At 43.5% G+C, this 20,790-nt stretch overlaps 1 protein-coding gene across 2 annotated transcripts in view; it reads right to left on the minus strand.

The window, feature by feature from the left end:
• MYZAP (myocardial zonula adherens protein) overlaps positions 1-20,790 on the minus strand; it is a 94,047-nt gene that overhangs the window by 53,081 nt on the left and 20,176 nt on the right. For both annotated transcript variants that reach the window (XM_011940520.1, XM_011940519.1), the window contains exons 3-7: positions 14,120-14,275; positions 10,965-11,057; positions 6,889-7,002; positions 2,987-3,139; positions 286-411 (exon numbers count right to left, since the gene is read on the minus strand). In XM_011940520.1, coding sequence (XP_011795910.1) covers positions 286-411; positions 2,987-3,139; positions 6,889-7,002; positions 10,965-11,057; positions 14,120-14,275 — 642 coding nt within the window. The remainder of the gene's footprint in view (positions 1-285; positions 412-2,986; positions 3,140-6,888; positions 7,003-10,964; positions 11,058-14,119; positions 14,276-20,790) is intronic.

Below are 20,790 nucleotides of genomic sequence, written 5' to 3' on the forward strand. Positions count from 1 at the left end.
AGGCAGGAGAATGGCGTGAACCTGGGAGGCGGAGCTTGCAGTGAGCTGAGATCCGGCCACTGCACTCCAGCCTGGGCGACAGAGCAAGACTCTGTCTCAAAAAAAAAAAGGCAGAGGGGAAGATGGGAGGGGAGTGAATGAGCAGATGAATAATTCCTTGATCCCTTACCCATGGCCTAGCCCACTAACCCACCTCTAAGAATAAACACTACTAAGTAAACATCACCACCAATAATGAACCAACAATTCCCGGTTAGTTTACATCGGCAGCTACAACACACACACCAGAAGAGCCTCCTTCTCGGCACTGTGCTTCCTCTGTTCTTCCTGCAGCTTCTCTTCATACTGGCTGTACAGCTTCTTGGTCATCTCTCGCATCACCTCGGCATTGGCTTCTTGGGACGATTCCACCTACAAAGAGACTCATTTCAGAATGGCAGCTTTGGCAGGGCCCAGGGGAGCTGGCGGCTTCCACTCCGTGCATTTCGTGTGGGGACTCACAGAGGCAGTGAGCTCATCCACTGAGTTCAACAGCAGAGACGCAGCAAGACCTAACAGGGAAAGGGAGGAAGAGGGGTGAGCAGAGCCACAGAAAAATAAAAAGTGACATTTCACATGAATTTTGGGGGCATGCTCAGGACAAAGGTATCCTCCACATAAGTGACTCTTTCAAAAGGTAGAAACTCTAAGCAATCTCATTACTTGCATTAGCCAAGCCAGTTTCTAGGTAAGACCAGCTAAGCTCAAAGGAGAAATCTGGACTCACCCTTTCCACACCTTTGTGCTTTCCTAAATGTTGCTTTTGGAAACATTCCAGCCTAGCATGGGCAACACTAAGCTGGCACCCCTAGTGCTGAAGCAGGCCTGGCTTAGAAGGTGAGAAAAAGTCAGTGGAGTTGCAGGTGGGCAGGGCTTAGGTTGGTAGTGGCTGGTGCCTCCTGTTTGCCAGGCCACGTCCTCACACACAGCCTTCCCGCCATTGATTTTATGCTGCAGAAGGTTTGCTCTCATCCCCTTCTTCCAGGTTATTGCCTATTGCAGACAGCTGAGTTTGCTGCGTACCTAAACTCTGGAAAAGGGAGACATTCTTCAACCTCAATAGGTTACATGATGTTTATTTCCAAGATATGACAAGTCTCTCTTGATGCCCTTGACTTCTCCCTTCTCATCACACTGGGCAAGTGTTGGCACCACGAAGTCCCAAAGTGGAAAATCCTGAACAGAGCTTATCTCCAGCTGAGAGAAACCCTGTGTGCATGTGCTCCATTTGCAGTGCACGCACAGCTCACTGAAAGGCCTCTGACCCTGAAGGCCCATTCACTCTGCCTCCAGGTCATGTAACATACCATGAGTTCCTGAAGCTTTTTTTTTTTTTTTTAATTTGGGGAGTTAAATAGGAGGAGTAGGAAAAACCTTTTTAACTCCACTGTCAGGATGAAAACAAGCATCAGTCTCTAAAACAGGCAACTGTGGGCTAGAGTGAAATGCTTGGACTCCAGGGAAGCAGCCAGATTGCCAAGCAGCCTAATGATGTCCCCAGATGCCTCGTGACAGGCCACCTCTGGAACCAACAGGACTGAACTGGACCCACACATAGAGTAGACACTCAATAAATATTTGTAGAATGAATGATTGAATAAATCCCCTCAGCTGAAAAAAAAATACTTAAATCAGTAATTTCAGGCTTTTTTAGCAATATAAACTCCCCCCCGCACCCCCCTGCAAACTAACTCTTACTGAGAAAGGCAATATATGGAAAAGAAGAGCTGCCCTGTTAGAAGTGAACATAGAGAGGAAATGATCTGCCCTACGGCTGTGGCAGGCCAGGGGAACTGGCAGCAGATCCTGAGGGTGGCAATACAGAGACCGGGCGGCGCACCGGCAGCCCCTCCTCCCCACCCAGCCCACCCCTGTGAAGCGGCCTACACTTCCCAGTTTGTCTCCCTGACTAAATTACCAATAGTACCACCTTTCACTCCCTCACATATTCTACTTTGAGCAATAAACGATGTGGATATACTACCCATACTATAGCCTGAGTCTGTGCTGAGCAAAATTTTAAAACCACAGACTTACATACAAAGGAATTCATCCAAGACATAATGTATTAAGTGCCCTCCAGGAGCCATTCACGGATCTGCTCCTGTCGCTGGGTAGGAAGTCTATCCACGGTTTAAATTTGGGAGGGGCGCTAATGCCTCTAGGGCACTAGAAGTCCAGCTCAGGAACGCTCCCAGCCCAGGGGGCCAAATGGGACACTCCCCCAGTGTCCCTAGTCACCCACCAGTTTTCTTCTTGAGAAGGGGTCACAGCCCAAGTACCAGCTTATTGTGTGTCCCTCAGCTCTTTATTGTCAAGCCAAACAGAAAGGCCTTGGGACCTCAAAGAAAATCTAAACAGTGAAGGGACAGATCTCCAAGGCTTCTGACATCCCAGATCTGTGGGCATCCCAAGCATCTTCTCAGTAACATAACAGCAGCACCACGGTAAGTGTCTAAAGAGCCCTTGAGGCCACTGGAGGCCAAGAAAGGCATGCCCAATGGGGGCATTTATGAAGCACCCCCAATCTGGGCCAAGCACAGTGGCTCATGCCTGTAATCCCAGCACTCTGGGAGGCCAAGGCAGGTGGATCACCTGAGGTCAGGAGTTCAAGATCAGCCTGGCTAACATGGTGAAACCCCGTCTCTACTAAAAATACAAAAATTAGCTGGGCGTGGTGGCCCATGCCTGTAATTCCAGCTACTTGGGAGGCTGAGGCACGAGAATTGCTTGAACCCGGGAGGCGGAGGTTGCAGTGAGCCATGATTGTGCAACTGTACTCCAGCCTGGGTGACAGAGCAAGACTCTGTCTCAAAAAAAAAAAAAAAAAATCCAGTGAAGAAGAGAATGGAAAAAGGAAATGGAAAAGCTGAAGATGGGAAGAGAAAAGGGAGAAGGAAAGAGGAGAAAGGTTCACAGAAAATAAATCCAGGCTTTTATACTCCACCTTCATTTTCAGCAGCTGATTTTCCACTTGCGCTACCTCCAACTGCCTCTGCTTTTCCCTCAGCTTGTCCATGGATGCTTCATGCGTCTGCTGCAGATTTCTGATTTGATCCTTAATGTTGCTGTTTTCCAAAGTCACATCCACGAGGGTTTTCTGTGAGGATGAAAATAAAAACAAAACCAGATTCGGTGGCGTGAAAACACATGGGCTGCACCATGCGCTGGGAAATCCCCTTATCATTAACCACTGGGGTAGCTGTGCTAGGCTACAGCAGCTGCCAGTCTGGGACCCTGTGCTGTGAGGGACTGCGGGTCTCCCACGGTGGCCAAGAGGTCTGCCCCTGTAGCTTGGTGGGATTGAAAGCCTCTCCCATACCATCCTATAGTTGCTGCCAACACCACTTGCCACTGCTTAGGATGGATGGAAATGTATTAAAGTGGAGTCCTTCCAAGGAAAAGTGTTATAATACATCATTTCACATGAGGAAAAAAAAAAAAAAAAGCCTTTGAAAACAGTATAGTACAATCCCATTTTGAAAACTATGCATAAGCATTGGTTCAAACACATGTTTATGCACTGGGGGGAAAAGACTAGAAGGAAATCTGAATGATAGTTTTTACTATGTGATAGGGCTATGGATATCTTCTTTCTTATTTATTTTTTCTGTATTTCCCAAATTGCCACAATGAAATCAGAAAACAAAATATGAGCTTTATAAAATAAAGATATTCCTCTTTTTCTTTTTCTTTTTTTTTTTTTTTGTTTGTTTTTGAGACAGAGTCTCACTCTGTCACCCAGACTGGAGTGCAGTGGCGTGATCTCGGTTCACTGCAACCTCTGCCTCCTAGGTTCAAGTGATGCTCCTGCCTCAGCCTCCTGAGTAGCTGGGACTACAGGCACCTGCCACCACACCTGGCTAATTTTTGTGTTTGTAGTAGAGATGGGGTTTCACCATATTGGCCAGGCTGGTTTCGAACTCCTGACCTTGTGATCCACCTGACTCGGCCTCCCAAAGTGCTGGGATTACAGGCGTGAGCCACCACATCTGGCCTCCTCTTTTTCTTAAAAGAGCTATCCCTTCTGTGCTTCTAGACTGCCTGCCAGGATAGTGACAACATGACTGAGAATACTCGCATACCTGCAAACGTTTCACCTTCCTCCCTTAGGCAGAGAGGGGTAGCAATAAAGAATTACTAAGGAACAGAATTTGGTAATGCAGGCAAGTGATTTTTGCTATAGGCCACACTGAAGCAAGGATGTTTAAATCAATAGTGTTGGCCATGAGTGATGGCTTATGACTGTAATCCCAGCACTTCGGGAGGCCGAGGTGGGAGTTCAAGACCAGGCAACAACAACAAAAAAATTAAAAAGCAGCTAGACATGGTTGTGTGTACCTGTAGCCCCAGATACCCAGGAGGCTGAGGCATGAGGATCACTTGAGCCTAGGAGGTTGAGGCTGCAGTGAACTATGATCACACCACTGCACTCCAGCCTGGGCAACAGAGCAAGACGCCATCTCTAAAAAAATTATAAAAAAGAAAAAGAAAAAAAATGGTGCTGCTATTTACTGCTTTGGTTTCTACTTGGTTAACTCTCCTTAGAGATAAATGGCCTCCATAGAATCCCTGCCATTGGAAAGGCATCTTGTACTATGTCCCCAGTCATCTAAAACTTCACAGTACAAGACGTGAAAACCCTGGTGTTGGGCACTGTTTCTAACACCTCTGTGCTCTTGTCTAGATGATCAGTCTCTGAAGCTTCCTCAATTCCTCAGCCTCTACTTTGGACAATATAAGCCTTTCACTCCTAAACCTACTTGAATCAAGAAAAAGAATTTCTGAAGGAGGTGATTAGATACTAAAGGAGATACTGAAGCCATTTGGAAGCATGGAGTCACAGAACATTTGAGCTTCAAGGGGCTTTAGAAACCACCTAGGCCAGCTACCCACTCCCCCAGCCGCACTGGCTTCACAGATTCTACTCTTGTATCCATAAAGAACCTACACTCTGGCCCAAGAGACCAGGATTCTTCTAATCCTGGCTCTGTCACTAGGTAGGCATCTTGTTCGTGTCATTTCTCTCTGTTGGCCTCAGTTTGTTTATTCATAAAACAAAGGGATTAGAGATCCTCTCAGTACTTTCTAGCTCTGACATTCTATGGAATCAAACCAAGGGTCTGGTCCCCCTGTCAATAATGATGAAAGTGAGTAGAGTGGGCCAGTGGAAGAGGCTGGGATCTTGCATAAGGAAGAAGCCAGCTACCTTCAGACTTGGTCCACCAGGTACCCGAGTGGTCCTCAGCATCAGTGCCTAACACCCTACATCAGCCCTCTTCCTCTAGCAGGTTGAGTTTCCTGCTGTGAGATGGCACCTCTTTCTCCTTCTCCTTCTCAATCTCTCCTCTCTCTCTCTCTCTCTCTCTCTCTCTCTGTCTCTCTCTCTCTCTGTCACTTTCTCTCAGCGGTTTTAGCTATAAGGCTCCTTTGGCTGTCCAGGACTAAGATCCTGCACGATAACTAGGAATCAGTCAAGGTGCCTGGGTCACAGTCAAACAGCTGGCCTCTGCAGTAAATGCCAGAGTGTTGGCCAGATGGCAAAGCAGAAGAATTGCCAGAAAACACTAGCAAATATATATTTTTTTTTTCTGGGAAGAAGAACCAGAGATGTAGTAAAAATACCAACTAAGTCTGAACTCAGGTGAGATAAAGCCCTTGCTGGTGGGCTGGGAATAAGACGGCATCTGAAAGGGGAGGAAAGGGAACCTTGGCAAGCCCCCTGACAACAGGAGGAAGGGAAAACAAAGGCTACTGAGCAAACCAGAACCAGTGGTGCTTGGCCTGAGGCCAGGGGAAAGCTGGCATACACTCAAGAGAGCCAGGAAAAGGGTGGGACTCAGAGGCCCCACCAGAAATGGGTATCCCAGACGAACCCAAACACGAGGCCACCCAGACCCACTCCAGGACAGTGGCCAAGCCTTTCTGTTGTCACTGCTGCCCATACCAACTGTTATCAGAGAATTAGGGGAAGTGGAGAATCCCAACATGAAAATTTGTTTATCTGATAAATTACTTACATAGAACAAGAAAGGATTTGAAATAGCTTTTGGAACTTCTGAGAGGAGGGTAAAAAGATAAGAGCCAAATAAAGTTGGAGGGGAGGTAAAAACTATTGTTCATATATTTGGAAATGAAGACCAAGGGAAGCTATTTCAAACACATGTAATGCTTAGTTTTGAACATTTTCAAGTTAATTTGCATGTTAGGGGACTTGTAAGAGTAAGAATGGGAAGCACTTGAATGGCTCCTAGTAAACCAAATCAACCAAGAAAACAATCCCTCAAAGTGAGATAATAACATGAATTTTCACAAATATAAGATACTGGGTCTTTCTGTTTCCCTGTCTGCTACTACAAGACATGGAATATCCATGATTCTTTCTGATACAAAATAATTTCTAATTATAAAAAAGTGGTTACAAGCCTTTTTTATATTGCTTGCCATGAAAGAGTACAGATTGTCTTTGGTGAAGTCTGTGTTATTCTGTGATTAGGTGGCGCTTCTTGTGGCACTGGGGCTGGAGGAAGAGGGCTGATGTGCGGGGTTAGGCACTGATGCTGAGGACTACTCGGGTATCTGGTGGAGCAAGCGACATCTCTCACACTAAACTCAGGGTCTAAATTCCCTTTTCAGTGAGAGCCAAACCAAAACCTTAAAGTCTCAGATTGGAAATGCTTCATTCAATTTCCTTCACTGTCTTCTGGGCATAAGTCTTCACAGTGGTTCTGCTTAAAGAATTCTGAATGATGAGCTGAGGACGTTCTGTGACTTATTTTTCTACAAAGGCACAGGCCCCACTCTTGATTAAGCTGGGTTGCCCTGTCATAGCAGTAACCAGATGAGTACCTGCAGGCCAATGGAATCCGACGCCAAGGCTGAGTTCATGGCATTAAAACTATCCAGGGCAGACGACTGGGTTTGGATGTGATTCTCCAGATACTCCTGTTGAGCATGGGAAACCTGGACAGATCAAGGAGACAGTCACACAAAATCAATCCCTACACGTTCACAACAATCTTCAGTTAGGCTGGAACTTTCTTCAGTTAGAAGCCACATCTACTTCAACAATACCTAAAGTAAAGCTTTAAATTAAAAGTCAATATCTGCATGACCCAGAGAGTAGAAGGGCAAGAATCATCTTCCTTTGGAGAGTGTTTACCCACAGACCCTTTACCCACAGACTGTGCAGGAGTCACAACGTTGTCTTTTGCAAGGAAGAAAACAGTCAGAGAGGTTATGTGATTTGCTCATTGTCAAAAAGCTCAGAAGTGGCACTCCTAGAACTAGAACCCAGGTGAAATAACTTCTGCAGCCACCTTGCTGTTTGTAGTCACCATGGAGAGAATATGCTTTGGTCTCACTCAATTCTCAAGAGTTGTTTTTGTAATCCCAGCACTTTGGGAGGCCAAGGCAGTCGGATCACCTGAGGTCAAGAGTTCGAGACCAGCCTGGCCAATGTGGTGAAACTCCATCTCTACTAAAAATACAAAAATTAGCCAGGTGTGGTGGTGCACGCTTGTAATCCTAGCTACGTGGAAGGCAGAGGTAGAAGAATCGCTTGAACCCTGGAGGCTGAGGTTGCAGTGAGCCAAGGTTGCAGTGAGCCGAGATGGCACCGTTGCACTCCAGCCTGGACGACAACAGCAAAACTCTGTCTCATTTAAAAAACAAACAAACAAAAAAAGAGTTGTTTTGCTGCTGCTGTTGTTGCTGCTGTCTTTGTTGGGTGTGTGTGTTTAACATGTCTGAGTCAGAGGCCAGTCTTGACCTAGATATTGGCAAGAGGCTAGATATAGTTAGGACTGAGGGTAGAAGTCTCCAGGAAGGCCCCCCATATGTCCTCTGGGAGCAGCAGGAAGCTTGGCACAGCAGAGCAGGAGGTGCACCCTGGAGAGTGGAGACAGAATTGAAGCAGCAGACCAGGCCCAGGAGCACGTGGCAGCTTTGTGTTCAGCAGCATGTTTCAACAGCAATCATTTAGCAGTCTTAATCTGGCTAATATGTAGGATGGCTTGGAGAAGGAGGAGACCTGCAGGCAGAGAGACACGGTTTCTGGGACAATTCTAGCATGAGAAAATGAGGTTGTGTAGGAGATGGTGACGGAAAGCGAGGAGCAGAGTCTTGTTTACACATCTATTGCAAATCCAATTCTTTGGCTTTGATGACAGTCATTGGTGTCTGACAGCCATGGCAGAATGACTTTCCATAAGCAGGTGAGAATTTCACAAATGTCCTCCCACATGCCAGTGGGAATGAGCTGGGTGGATAAATTTACATAGCTCCACTCCTATCATCAAGGTAGTGGGTGTTACTTAAGCACTTAATCTCACAGCCCAGCCATAAATTGAACTCTAATGCATGACTGTTGTAACTGCCCTTCTTCCCCACAGATATTAACTCTTACGGAAGGTATGTCATAGAGACAGGGACTTTTATCTTTGAGGTTATTAATAACAAATTTTTTTAAATGTCCACAAGCATTAGCTTGGCTAAACTACAGGAAGGTTATTTTTCTTAAATTTTTGAGTAGGTAATACACTCACACGGTGCAAACATTTAAAAAGTATAAAGTTACTTTTATATTTTTATAAAAAATTACCACCCTGCTCAGTTACCACCTACCCATTCCTGCCTCCCAGTTAGAAACAGTAGTTCGTTACTTTCTGGATTATCCTTTTAGTAACTTTTTGTGCACACACAGAACAATCCTGATATACTTATCTTATCTTCCTGTTTTATACAAATGGTAGCAAAATTTTCCTGCATATTTTCTTGCATCTTGCTTTTTTTCACCATCTACATCTCTCTGTATCTCCTCTTCAAGGGCTTACTTGTTTTTTTTTTTTTTTTTAACTGCATATATTCTGTTGTAAAGACACATAATTTATCTTACTTTACCCTTTTTTTTTTTTTTTTTTTTTGAAACAGGGTCTCACTCTGTCACCCAGACTGAAGTGCAATGGCACAATCTCGGCTCACTGCAACCTCCGCCTCCCAGGCTCAAGCGATTCTCCTGCCTCAGCCTACCAAGGAGATAGGATTACTACCTGCACCACCATGCCTGGCTAATTTTTGTATTTTTGGTAGAGACAGGGTTTCACCATGTTGGCCAGGCTGGTCTCGAACTCCTGACCTCAAATGATCCACCTGTCTCAGCCTCCCAAAGTGCTGGGATCATAAGCACGAGCCACTGTGCCTGGCCACTTTCCCCTTCTTGATAGACATTTAGGTTTCCAATTGTTTTACTATTACAAACAATGCTGCAATAAATAAGTCTATCCTTACGTCTTTCCTCATATGTGAGAGGAATAGAATTGCTGGGTCAAAGGATCTAAGCATCCGTAATTTTGATCAATAATGCTGAATTGTTCTCTATAAGAGTAAGAGCAAATTGCATTTTCATCAGCAACCCGCTTGTTTGCCCATAGGCCTGTGAACAATGTCCTGCCCACCTCTTGCACTTTGGCGGGTCTAATAGATAAAAATTATATCATGGGATGGTTTTAACCTGCATTTTTCTTACAATGAGGTGAGGCAGAGCATCCTGTCATACACATAAAACTCTCCATCTTTCCTTTAGTATAATTACCTGTTACAAATCTTTCATCTGTTTTTATGAGTTGTAGCCTTTCTCTTCTTGATTTGTGGGGGATCTTTAAATATTCAGAAAATGAGCCTACTATCTATGACATGAAGGACAAATAATTTTTCCCGGTCATTTGACTTTGACATTTTTACCAGCAGGAGTTTCTCATTTTAAAGTTGTCAGTTATCAGCCTTTCTTTTCATGGTTTTGAAATTTTATGTCATAATAAGAAAAGGCATTCCCTTACTCCAACGGTATAAATGAATTCACACATATTTTTCTTCTAGTGCTTTTGGATTTTATTTTTCACATTTAAATCTTTGATACATTTGGAATTTATCCAGGTACAAGACTTCCAACAGCAAGTAAGTTTTCCTAATAGCACATATTGACTAGTCCATTTTCCTTCCTTTTTTGAGATGCTACATTTATCACATATTGGGGTACACTTCTGGAGTATTTTTAAATGATGTTTGCCTATTTATGTGCCACTACGATACTGTTTCACTCTCTGAGGCTTTTGCATTTTCTTTCAACATTTAATAAGGCTACTCCTTCTCATTGCTCTTTTTTCTCATTATTTTCACAACTCTTTTTATTTATTTTCTATATAAACCTTAGAATCACCTTCTCCACTTATAAAAAAAAAACCTGTTGGTCTTTTTATTGGGTCATATCACATTGGTACAGTAATGTGGATCTTATGATGCTGAGTCTTCCTTTCTAAGCACATGGTGTTTCTTTCCACTTATTATAGTTGACTCCTAGGTATGTAGTATTTTTCTGTTGATGATATTTTGGAAATTTTTTGCACATTGAAACATGTTTGTATATATTAATTCTATATCCTCTGTGTGTGTGTGTATATAAAATTTTATACCCTGCTACAAATAACGAATTCCTTATTTGTTCATAGTAGTTTTTCTTTCATCAGCTCATGTTCACTTGGGCTTTCCAGGTATACAGTCATATGGTTTGTAAACAGTGATAGTTTTCCATCTATCTGTGCCATTTTTAAACCTATATGTTTATTTCTCTTGTTTGGCTAGTATGTCAAGAACAATGTTAAATAATAATAGTGATAGCTGGCTTCCTTGTTTTGCTCCTGACTTTGGTGGGAATGCTTTGAACATGAAGAAGATTATTCTTGCCACAAAAATGTCCCTTTAGGTAACACATTTCATTCTGTGATAAAAATTTCCTCAGTTTATTTAAAATATAATTCTATTGATAAAGAACACTAGATACTCTAATATCTTTAGACACTAGCAACTGAGAGACCACTCTGAGCTCTGCCATGCCTCCCTATCTCCAAGCAACTGAGATAATGACTTACTGATAGTTCCTGGGTGAGCTGTCGAATCTTCTGCCTCATCTCACCATAGTCTCCATACATTCGCTTTCTCACTTTTTCCAAAGTGGCTCTCACCTGTAGCCCACAGAGATACTAGTTAGAGATCAAGCTATAACATTTTCATACAAGCTTTCCAAAACTTTTAAGAAACTCTAAAGAAAGAAGGAAGCCACATAAAAATACTCTTAAGAACAAGACAGTCAGGAAACTAAGGGAGGTCACCCCCAACAATTAGTTAGAAACTAGATAGGAATTATCCAAATAATTTATATGTATTATTTTATTATGTATATAAATATACATAATAAAATATATAGGCATGTATTAATATAGAATATATTAAAATATGTTAATATATATTAATTACATATAATTCTATATAATTACACATAAATATAATAATAAATATTAATTAGCCAAATGAACTCTGAAGAAAAAATACTTTGTTGAAATTCACCTATCACCCTCAAATTACATTTGGGCAAGGTTTTGCCCTTTTCCCATCACGTATTTTTACAAGTAGAAATGTTTTAACAGACTCATGGTTAAGAGGACCAAAGAAAGCAACCTCTAATTTTCCCTCTCTCTGCTCTGACTGCCAAAGATTAATTAAATATCTGGAATGGAAGGAAGTAAAATATGAACCCTGGAGAGCCCATAAATTGGAAAGTCAGTTCCTCAATAATCACCAATAACACACAAGGCAGTAAACGTAACAAAAGTTCAAGTGATCCCCAAAACACTTGTTTACACAAACGCTGTTCAAGTTTCTCTACAGTACTACTTTCAGAGGCCTAGCAGGACCTCAAAAACTTTAAAAACACAACAAAAGACCTTACAAACAGTCCCTGTCTCCTCTCTTCTTCTGGTGTCCCTAGGATGGGGAAAATACTCAGGAATCCTCAAATACGGCAGGAAGTCTCAAGGGAGTTTTCTCCAGCACACTCCAGAATTTCTCTTTTAGGAAGGGCCTAAAGGCAGCAGTTTGGTTAGAATGGAAGTGTTTAGGACATAGTATTGGAAGGCTTAACTTTGAAGCACATTGTTTTAAATTAGACAGCATGTTTATTAGGGGTTACTGGATATTGATGGAGATTTGGTGGAAAGGAGAGTCAAGACCCCAAGGCTTCTCGATATGAATTCTAAAAATAGAGTCTACTTTCTTGCCATTAACTACAAACATTTTGGGAAAATGAGGTTAAAAGTACAACTTTTCATTCTAGGCAGGCAGAACAGCTTTCATGTGTGGCCCTGAGCTGGCTCTTGCGCTGCTCCCAGTGCTGACTGGGTGGAATCTTGAGCTAAAGGCAAATACTGCAACGACCAGGCCAGGGATGATACCGAAGCCACCTGTGGCAGGAGGGACCTGAAAGTTAGTTTTAAGTAGCAGATCACAATGGAGGGTGGTAATTCCAGGTCATGTGACTTTGGCACAAGTCATCCACGACTCAGGATTAGCCAACATCTCCTCCTGTCTTTGTCTTGGGCAATCTGGGACTCAGGACTCTGTTTAGAAGGTTACTAAGAGAGGAGCCATGCCTCTGGAGCATTTAAATGAGGAAGGTCTATGTATTTCCTTGAGAAAAAAATACAAGAAAGTTAAAATGTCTGAGCTATTCTTAACAGGAAATTCAGGAATTGAATATTTTGAATGGTTAAACATTATGTCTGGAGGCCGGGCACAGTGGCTTACACCTGTAATCCCAGCACTTTGGGAAGCTGAGGTGGGAGGTTCACTGGAGTCCAGGAGTTTGAGACCAGCCTGGGCATCATGGCAAAATCCCGACTCTACAAAAAATTATCTGGGGGTAGTGGCACGCACCTGCAGTCCCAGCTGCTTGGGAAGCTGAGGCAAGAGGATCACTTGAGGCTGGGGAGGTAGAAGCTGCAGTAAGCTGTGATTGTGCCACTGCACTCCAGCCTGGATGACAGAGTGAGACCTTGTCTCAAAAATACATAATAAAATAAAGTTTTAAAATTATGTTTGAAAGCTGGGATAACTAGGAGTTTGAGGTTGGTGGCTGTCATATACATTATGTATATGCATGTTAATTTTTCTGGCTTTCCCTCATACTTTCTGCTAAGCATTTATTATTTTTAAATTCAACAAATGTTCCTTTTAAAAACTCACACAAAAGCTAAGGCCTCGTGAGTTTGCATCTTATCTGAAAACCCACAAAATAAAATAGGGCTCACAGAGCTGTGTTTTTAACCTTAGTTATCAAAGCCCAGCCAACCCCCACAATCTCAACCTGACGCCTGAAGTATGCACAGAGTAAAAGTGACTTGCTGGGCCAGACACAGCTGGAGCTCCAAGCAAGGACTGCGAGCTCACAGGCCTGGGTGACTCCCTGGCCCCACACTGCCTCTTACAAGCACTTTCTAAGCCACTGGTCTATAATGTGAGCCCATCAGTGTCAGAGCAGCCCATCTCCTCTTCCATATAAGCTGGGTGGTTTGGTCAAGAGGGGAATCAGTCAATCTAGGGGAACACAGGATGGAATGAAAAGAAATGGAGAGAGAAAAAGAGAGAGAGAGAGAAGAAAATACTCCAAAATGTTAACAGTTGCTCTGGTTGAATGGTGAGATTATGAGTGATTTTATTTTCTTCTTCATACATATTTGTATTTCCCAAATTTTCTCAAAAGAACATGTAATTTAAAAGATAGGAAATAAATTATTAAATACAAGGAAGTGAAGGGCATTGATTGACTTGGTTGGACAAAGTTTATTGTAGTTGACTTCCTAGCATTTGTTTCAACCCAACTGATTGGTCTGAATCAGCCACAGTCTTCCTATTCCTTTTGCCAGAGATGGATGTGGGACTGGTAAATGTAATAAAGAAAAACCACTCAAGAGCCTCTAAACCCTACACGGAAGGAGGAAGCCATCTGCTCTCCTAAGTATACTTACCTAGTAACATCCATCCAGCAGAAGTTCAACCTTTCCTTCCTTGCAGATTTACATCTGTACTTTAACATTACCATGAAGATACACAGAAACATTTCCAGCCAAAATGATAACATTAAGAATTCTTTCAAAATACCTTATTACATTCACTTCAATGCTTCCAACTCCATCCTCTTGCATGCTACAAAAAGAAAACAGATGGGGGCAAAAACTCTTAAATGGCTCACATCTTTGATGTAGTTCATCTCTTCTTTCAGCTGACTCGTGGACCACCCATACACCACCATTTCTTTCTGCTGATTTTGATCTGATCTTCGCACCACACCATAAACAACACCCTGAGGAAGTTTCCTGGTAGGTTCTCCATTGCTCAGGTCAAGATGCTAAAAGAAAGTAGGAAAAGAGAAAAAGAATAATGACTCTTGAAGCCTCATGCAAACAGTTGTAATAATGGGCCTACTGTGTATGATTATGCAAATTGTGCCCAGCACTCATTGCCTGGCAGTGGAGATGGAGGGAGCAAAAATCCCACCTGGTCTCTGTTCACCAAGTTGATTTGGCATAGGCTTGGGCTGCATTTATCCCGGAGGAAGAGCACCCTTTGTAATGTCTATAAGGGCCCGTCCACTCACCTAGGAGTAATTCCCACAAAGATACCAGATGGACTTGTGTTGTCCTAGTAATAAGAGCAAGCATTTGAAACCTCATGCTCTTAATAATGCTGTCTTTCCCCTTATCCCAGCTTCTCCATATGACTCCAACCTCATCACTAAATACATGGCCTACAATGCACAAGGTTGAGGCTGGCGGTCATCTAGCAGGCAAACTGTCCTCTGAGGGTAGGGCTGGTCCTGGGGCCAAGTTCTGAGAAAGTGTTAATACATAACCTGTTGCAACCATTCATGAAATATTTCTGAAAAGCCAGGAAGAGGTGGTGCGACTGCAGCCCAAAAGGATCCTCCCAGTCCTGTTGGCTGGTTCTTAATTCCTTCAGTTAAAGTTTTAGTCATTGTTGAAATGCAAATACCCTTGAGAAACAGTAACATCTCCAAGCCTTAACACGCTTTTATAGAATGAAGGCTTAGCAAGCAGGAAAGGGGTATATTAAGATTTGTTGAGCACCTACTATAAGCTAGAAATATTCCTAAGCACATTTAATGTTCGCAACCACTCTGTGACACAGCAATTGTCCTTTCTGAACTTTCCACTTCATAGCTGAGAAAACTGAAGTTCAAAGAGGTTAGGCAACTTGCTTATAGACACACATCTACATTCATGCCTGGCTCTGTGATTCTGTCTGACATTAAGCACCTCCCCATACCGCAGGTTATGTTTAGACACAGGGGGACAGAGTAGGGGCCTTCACAACATGGAAAGGACAGAAGTAAGAAAAAATCCAAGATCAAGAACTGAGACTTCAGACAAACTGGTCTTCTCTCAATTTTCCCTGGGGCGGACCCAGGTACCTCAACAATCCCACAGCACAGAAACCCAAATTCCATAAGGGTAATTCTGCTCTCCTGCTAACTTTTCAACTGCCTTTACACAGAGATTCTTGCCATGTATTTAAAAAAAAAAAAAAACGCTTTTTTTTGAGACGGAGTCTCACTCTCTCACCGAGGCTGGAGTGTAGTGGCGTGATCTTGGCTCACTGCAACCTCCACCTCCCAGGTTCAAGTGATTCTCCTGCCGCAGTCTTCCAAGTAGCTGGAATTACAAGGGTGTACCACCACACTAGCTAATTTTTGTATTTTGTTTGTTTGCTTTTGAGACAGAGTCTCACTCTGTTGCCAGGCTGGAATGCAGTGGCGCAATCTCGGCTCACTGCAACTTCCGCCTCCTGGGTTCAACCAATTCTCCTGCCTCAGCCTCCTGCGCAGCTGGGACTACAGGCATGTGCCACCATGCCCAACTAATTTTTGTATTTTCAGTAGAGACGGGGGTTTCACCATGTTGGCCAGGATGGTCTTGATCTCTTGACCTTGTGATCCGCCCACCTCAGCCCCACAAAGTGCTGGGATTACAGGCGTAAGCCTCTGCACCCGGCCAATTCTTATATTTTTAGTAGAGACAAGGTTTCACCATCTTGACCAGATTGGTCTCAAATTCGTGATCTGCCTGCTTTGGCCTCCCAAAGTGCTGGGATTACAAGCATGAGCCACCACACCTGGCCCACAAAATATTTTTTAACACACAAAACTTGAATTTGCATTTGGAAATCATTCATTGTGGCAGAACAGTAAGTACTTTATGATCCCATTCATTCAAAGTTTGCAAAATCAAAGGAAGGTCTAGAAAGCTACGTGATGATGATGAACCTTCCAGGTCTCTAAGGAGGGAATCTTGGGTGGGGTGGAGGCGCTAGAGATCAGGATGGACTTTTGCCATTTTCTTTATACCTTTCTACCTTGCTTGTTTTTTGTTTTGTTTTGCTTCGTTTCAATGTAAGCTTTTTAAAAAGTAAGACAATACAACAACCATTGCTTCTCGCCCTTCTTCCCACACTTGGAAAGAGATGGATGCAAGGGGCTGTGATTCCTTGTACTTGCTTCTGGTAAACGCTTCCCCCTGAGTCCCTTACAGCTGGGTCCCAAAAGCACCGATGCTACCCCGACATTTGTGCTTAAGTTTGGGTAACTGAGCTGTTAAATAGTTTGCAGCAGAGTCACAAGCTGGCATTAAGTGATCCCCAGTTTACCGGACACATAACCAGGAAGAGGAAAAGCTCTAATGAAATTCCCCAAATACCAGGAAACAAAAGCAAGATCTTTCAGTCACAGACTCCACGCAGTTCCTCAAAAACAAGCCGATTACGACACAGAGCTTTGGTGAAATGCATTTCTGCAAAGCAGAGGCTTTCAGAGGTGAACTGGCTTGCAGGAAAACTCAGATGGCTGGACACAGAGGATCCTGCCCCTGGCCTAGGCAGGGAGATGAGGCCGCCATGGAGCGGGGAAAACACAAGCAATGCCAGGAACAATGAGGTCTGCAGAACACTCCTGAGCGGCCCAGGGCTCAAAGTTGTACACACAGAAAGAGATCAAGATACACTAAGTGAAAAATCATAAATTTCAAATTTTTGTTTTTAAGACTGTGTGTTTGTGTATGTAAAACTTCTCGAAAGATGGAATCCAGATCTCTAACGACAGTTTCCTCAGGAAAATGAGATTTCACTTTTCCCTTCATGTTCTTTTGTGGACTTTGAACGTTTTTTGGCAAAAAGAAAAAAGCATTATGTTTGAATTGATCATTTGTGTAAATGTCAGGGTCTAAATAAAAGGGCCCTGGGAAGGGCACGGCCCCAGGACTCTACCCGCAGTGGAGATGGAGTCCTCTCCATGCCAGGGGAGGGGACTCCTGAGGCAGCCCAAGGAGCTGATGGGTCCTGACAGGAAAAGTGAAGAAGAACGTTACTGAAGAAAGAGGAGGGGGAAGAAATTTGTTGTCAGATGATTTTATTATATATAACATATAACATACATTGTAACATTATGTTATATAACATATATTATATATAACATATATTACATTATATATAATATATAATATTTTCTTTAATCCTCACAGTGACCCTACTGTGTAAATAGTATGACTTCTCTTCTTCCAGGGTGACAGCCTCCGAGTACCTGCCTATGTCTTTCCAAACTGGAGCTCTTTTTTCACTACAGTGTTACAGTCAGGAGAGCAACTGGAACTCACGTCTCCATGTGGTATCCCAGGGTCTCCAGTCGTAGGGAAGCCAAGAGCCTGCCTTCAGGTCTCAGGGCCATTTGGAAGAGGCAGGCCCAGGGTGGGGGGCTCTTTTCACTTCCCCCGCCCCTCCCCAACCCCACACCTGCCTCACTGTCTCCCTTCTGTTCCTTTAGGAGCAAACCTCCTTCTTGTTTCAAGGTAATCACACGTGCTGTTCCCTCGATCTGCACTGCTGTGCTGAAATGCTGCTTCCTCAAGAATCAAGAACGCCTTCCCTGAGCCTTCGGACCCCTGAGGTCTTCTCAGTCCACTCTCACAGCGCTTCCCCACGACACTCGCCACAGCTGCAGCCTAGCAACTGTTGGGATATGTCAGTATCCTTGTGTGGGGAAGGCCTGCTTCCCTATCAACTGTAAATTCCAGCAAGTCCAGGGCCCAGTTTGTCTTCTTTTCCACCGTAATTCCCAGATCTAACAGTGACTGACATGCAATGGTCTCTCAGTAACTATTTGCTGAATGAATAGGGAACTTTAGAAGTTGAGAGAGGTCTGGGAATTACTCAGGGTACATAAATATGGTCCAAATGAAGTGAATACCTGTTATTCTTCTTAGATGGAGGAATAGACAGTTGATGCTTACTCCAGTCACAACATACATACCTAGAAAAGCTGCTAGGAGCAGAGATGGCTATCATTTTTATAAAATGTCAGCAAGCTTTTGGTCAAAAACTGAACACAGGAAAAAAAGAAAAAAGCTGATATGCTGCGCAAGATGTTTGGGGCTAAATTTCTCTCCTCTTGTATCCTTTAAAATACCTCCCAATAAGAAAAGTATTATGCTTTAGGCAGAAGAGCATTATGACGATATTAAGAAACAGGCTCTTTTAGAGAAACATGCTGAGATACAGATGATGTATATTTATTTCCTTATACAGCATGGATGTAGATGAGGCAGGATTGGCCATGTATTGAGGTAGGTGGTGCTGGGGAAAGGGCCAGTGACTCATTAAACGATCCAGTCTCATTTTGTATGTTTGAAACTCTCCAAAATTAAGTTTTTTAAAACCTCCTTATGGCCAAGCACGGTGGCTCATACTTATAATCCCAGCACTTTGGGAAGCCAAGGCAGGCAGATTGCTTGAGCCCAAGCGTTTTGAGACCAGCCTGGGCAACATGGTGAAAATCCATCTCCGCAAAAAATGCAAAAATTAGCTGGATGTGGTGGTGTGTGCCTGTAGTCCCAGCTACTTGGGAGGCTAAGGTGGGAAGATTGCTTGAGCCCAGGAGGTTGAGGCTACAGTAAGCTGTGATCACACCACTACACTCCAGCCTGGGTGACAGAGCAAGACCCTATCTCAAGAAAATTAAATTAAATTTAATTTAAATTAAAAATCAAAAGCCTCCTTATAATTCTACTTGGTATTAAAAAATCAAATTTTTAAAAATGTACTCTAGACCTACTAAAAGCCTCCTGGGCATGGAACAATACTAGACAAAATCTGCTTGAAAATAAAAGGCCTGGCCGGGCACCGTGGCTCATGCCTATAATCCCAGCACTTTGGGAGGCCAAGGTGGGTGGATCACGAGGTTAGGAGATCAAGACCATCCTGGCTAACACAGTGAAACCCCATCCCTACTAAAAATACAAAAAAATTAGCCAGGCGTGGTGGCGGGCACCTGTAGTCCCAGCTACTCTGGAGGCTGAGGCAGGAGAATGGCGTGAACCCGGGAGGTGGGCTTACAGTGAGCTGAGATCATGCCATTGCACTCCAGGCTGGGCAACAGATCAAGACTTTGTCTCAAAAAACAAAAGAAAATAAAAGGCCAAATAAATGTGTAGAATAAAAAGAAAGTTATTACAAAGAAGGAAAATTGACTGAAAGGGCATTCCATACTCTCAACACATACACAAAATCTCTGGATTAAGCTGTTCCCCATGAGCGTTTACAGCTTAAAATCTACCCACACTATGGCTGACCTCCCTAAAGATACATCTTGCAGCCAGTGCCTTAGAAAGAAAGAGCAGCTACAGAAAACTAACTCAGCCTAAATTCCTCTCCTAAGGGATTTACTGGCCATCGAAGAGTCTGGGTTAACAAGGCCAACGATATTGTCCAAATCTTAAATGAGAATATAGGATCCTACAATGCAACAAGCTCCACAAAGGCAGGGACTACATCTGCCTTATTCACTGCTCTATCTCTGGTATCCAGCATAAACAGATGCTTCATAAATACATTTTGAAGGGAAAAAGAAAGATGGAATATTTGGAGTATAGCCATCCTTGACACTGAGGATTAATCTGTGCAAAACAAGAAAATCCCTTGGTCAATCAGGGTTCTCAGGGGAAACAAGAGCAGAAACGCTGCTCAACGTACATCAAACTGATAATAGCAGACTAACACAGCCAGTCCCCCGCCCCACCGGCCAGGATGGGCAGCTGGTCACACATCCTGGCTGCCGATATGATTGAGAAGGGCCATAACATGACTCGTGTGACTTCCACACTGGAAGTCAAGTTATTTCCAAAACTTCTGACTTCAGACTTCTTTTCTCCAGCCAGAGGGCAGCAGCTAACCCAGGACTGCTGAGCACAGAGCCACTGGGTTCCCTGCCCATCTTGCAGGCAGAGGCTGGCACTTCAGGAATGTGCTCTGGCTTGTCCAACCTGTGTATATATCTCAGCAAATTATTTGGCCCAGGTCATTACTCATACTTGACACTGTTTTGCTTTCGTGGACAAAAATGAACATCACCTCTGAGCCTGAAGGGCCTTTCCAGAGCCTGGGAAAGAAATAGGGAGAAATGGGCAGCCCCGTATTCTCAGAAAAACTGAAACCTTTGGCTTATCAAATACTTGACCAGGCACAGTGGTGTATGCTTGTAGTCCCAGCTACCTGAGAGGCTGAGACAGGAGGAATACTTGAGCCCAGGTGTTCAAGGCAATCGTGTGCTATGATTGCACCTGGGAACAGCCACTGCACTCCAGCCTGGATGACATAGTGAGACCCTGTTTCTAAAAAATAAAACTAATTTAGTTAATTCTGACAGTCTCAAAGACTGAATAGTGCTCACTTCCTCAGTAAACTCAGGAGAAAAGATCACTTTCAAAGCTTAAGATGAGGCCAGGCGCGGTGGCTCAAGCCTGTAATCCCAGCACTTTGGGAGGCCGAGACGGGCGGATCACGAGGTCAGGAGATCGAGAC

The sequence above is a fragment of the Colobus angolensis genome, unplaced genomic scaffold (genome assembly GCF_000951035.1).
Source record: "Colobus angolensis palliatus isolate OR3802 unplaced genomic scaffold, Cang.pa_1.0 Scaffold19, whole genome shotgun sequence".
Lineage (NCBI taxonomy): Eukaryota > Metazoa > Chordata > Mammalia > Primates > Cercopithecidae > Colobus > Colobus angolensis.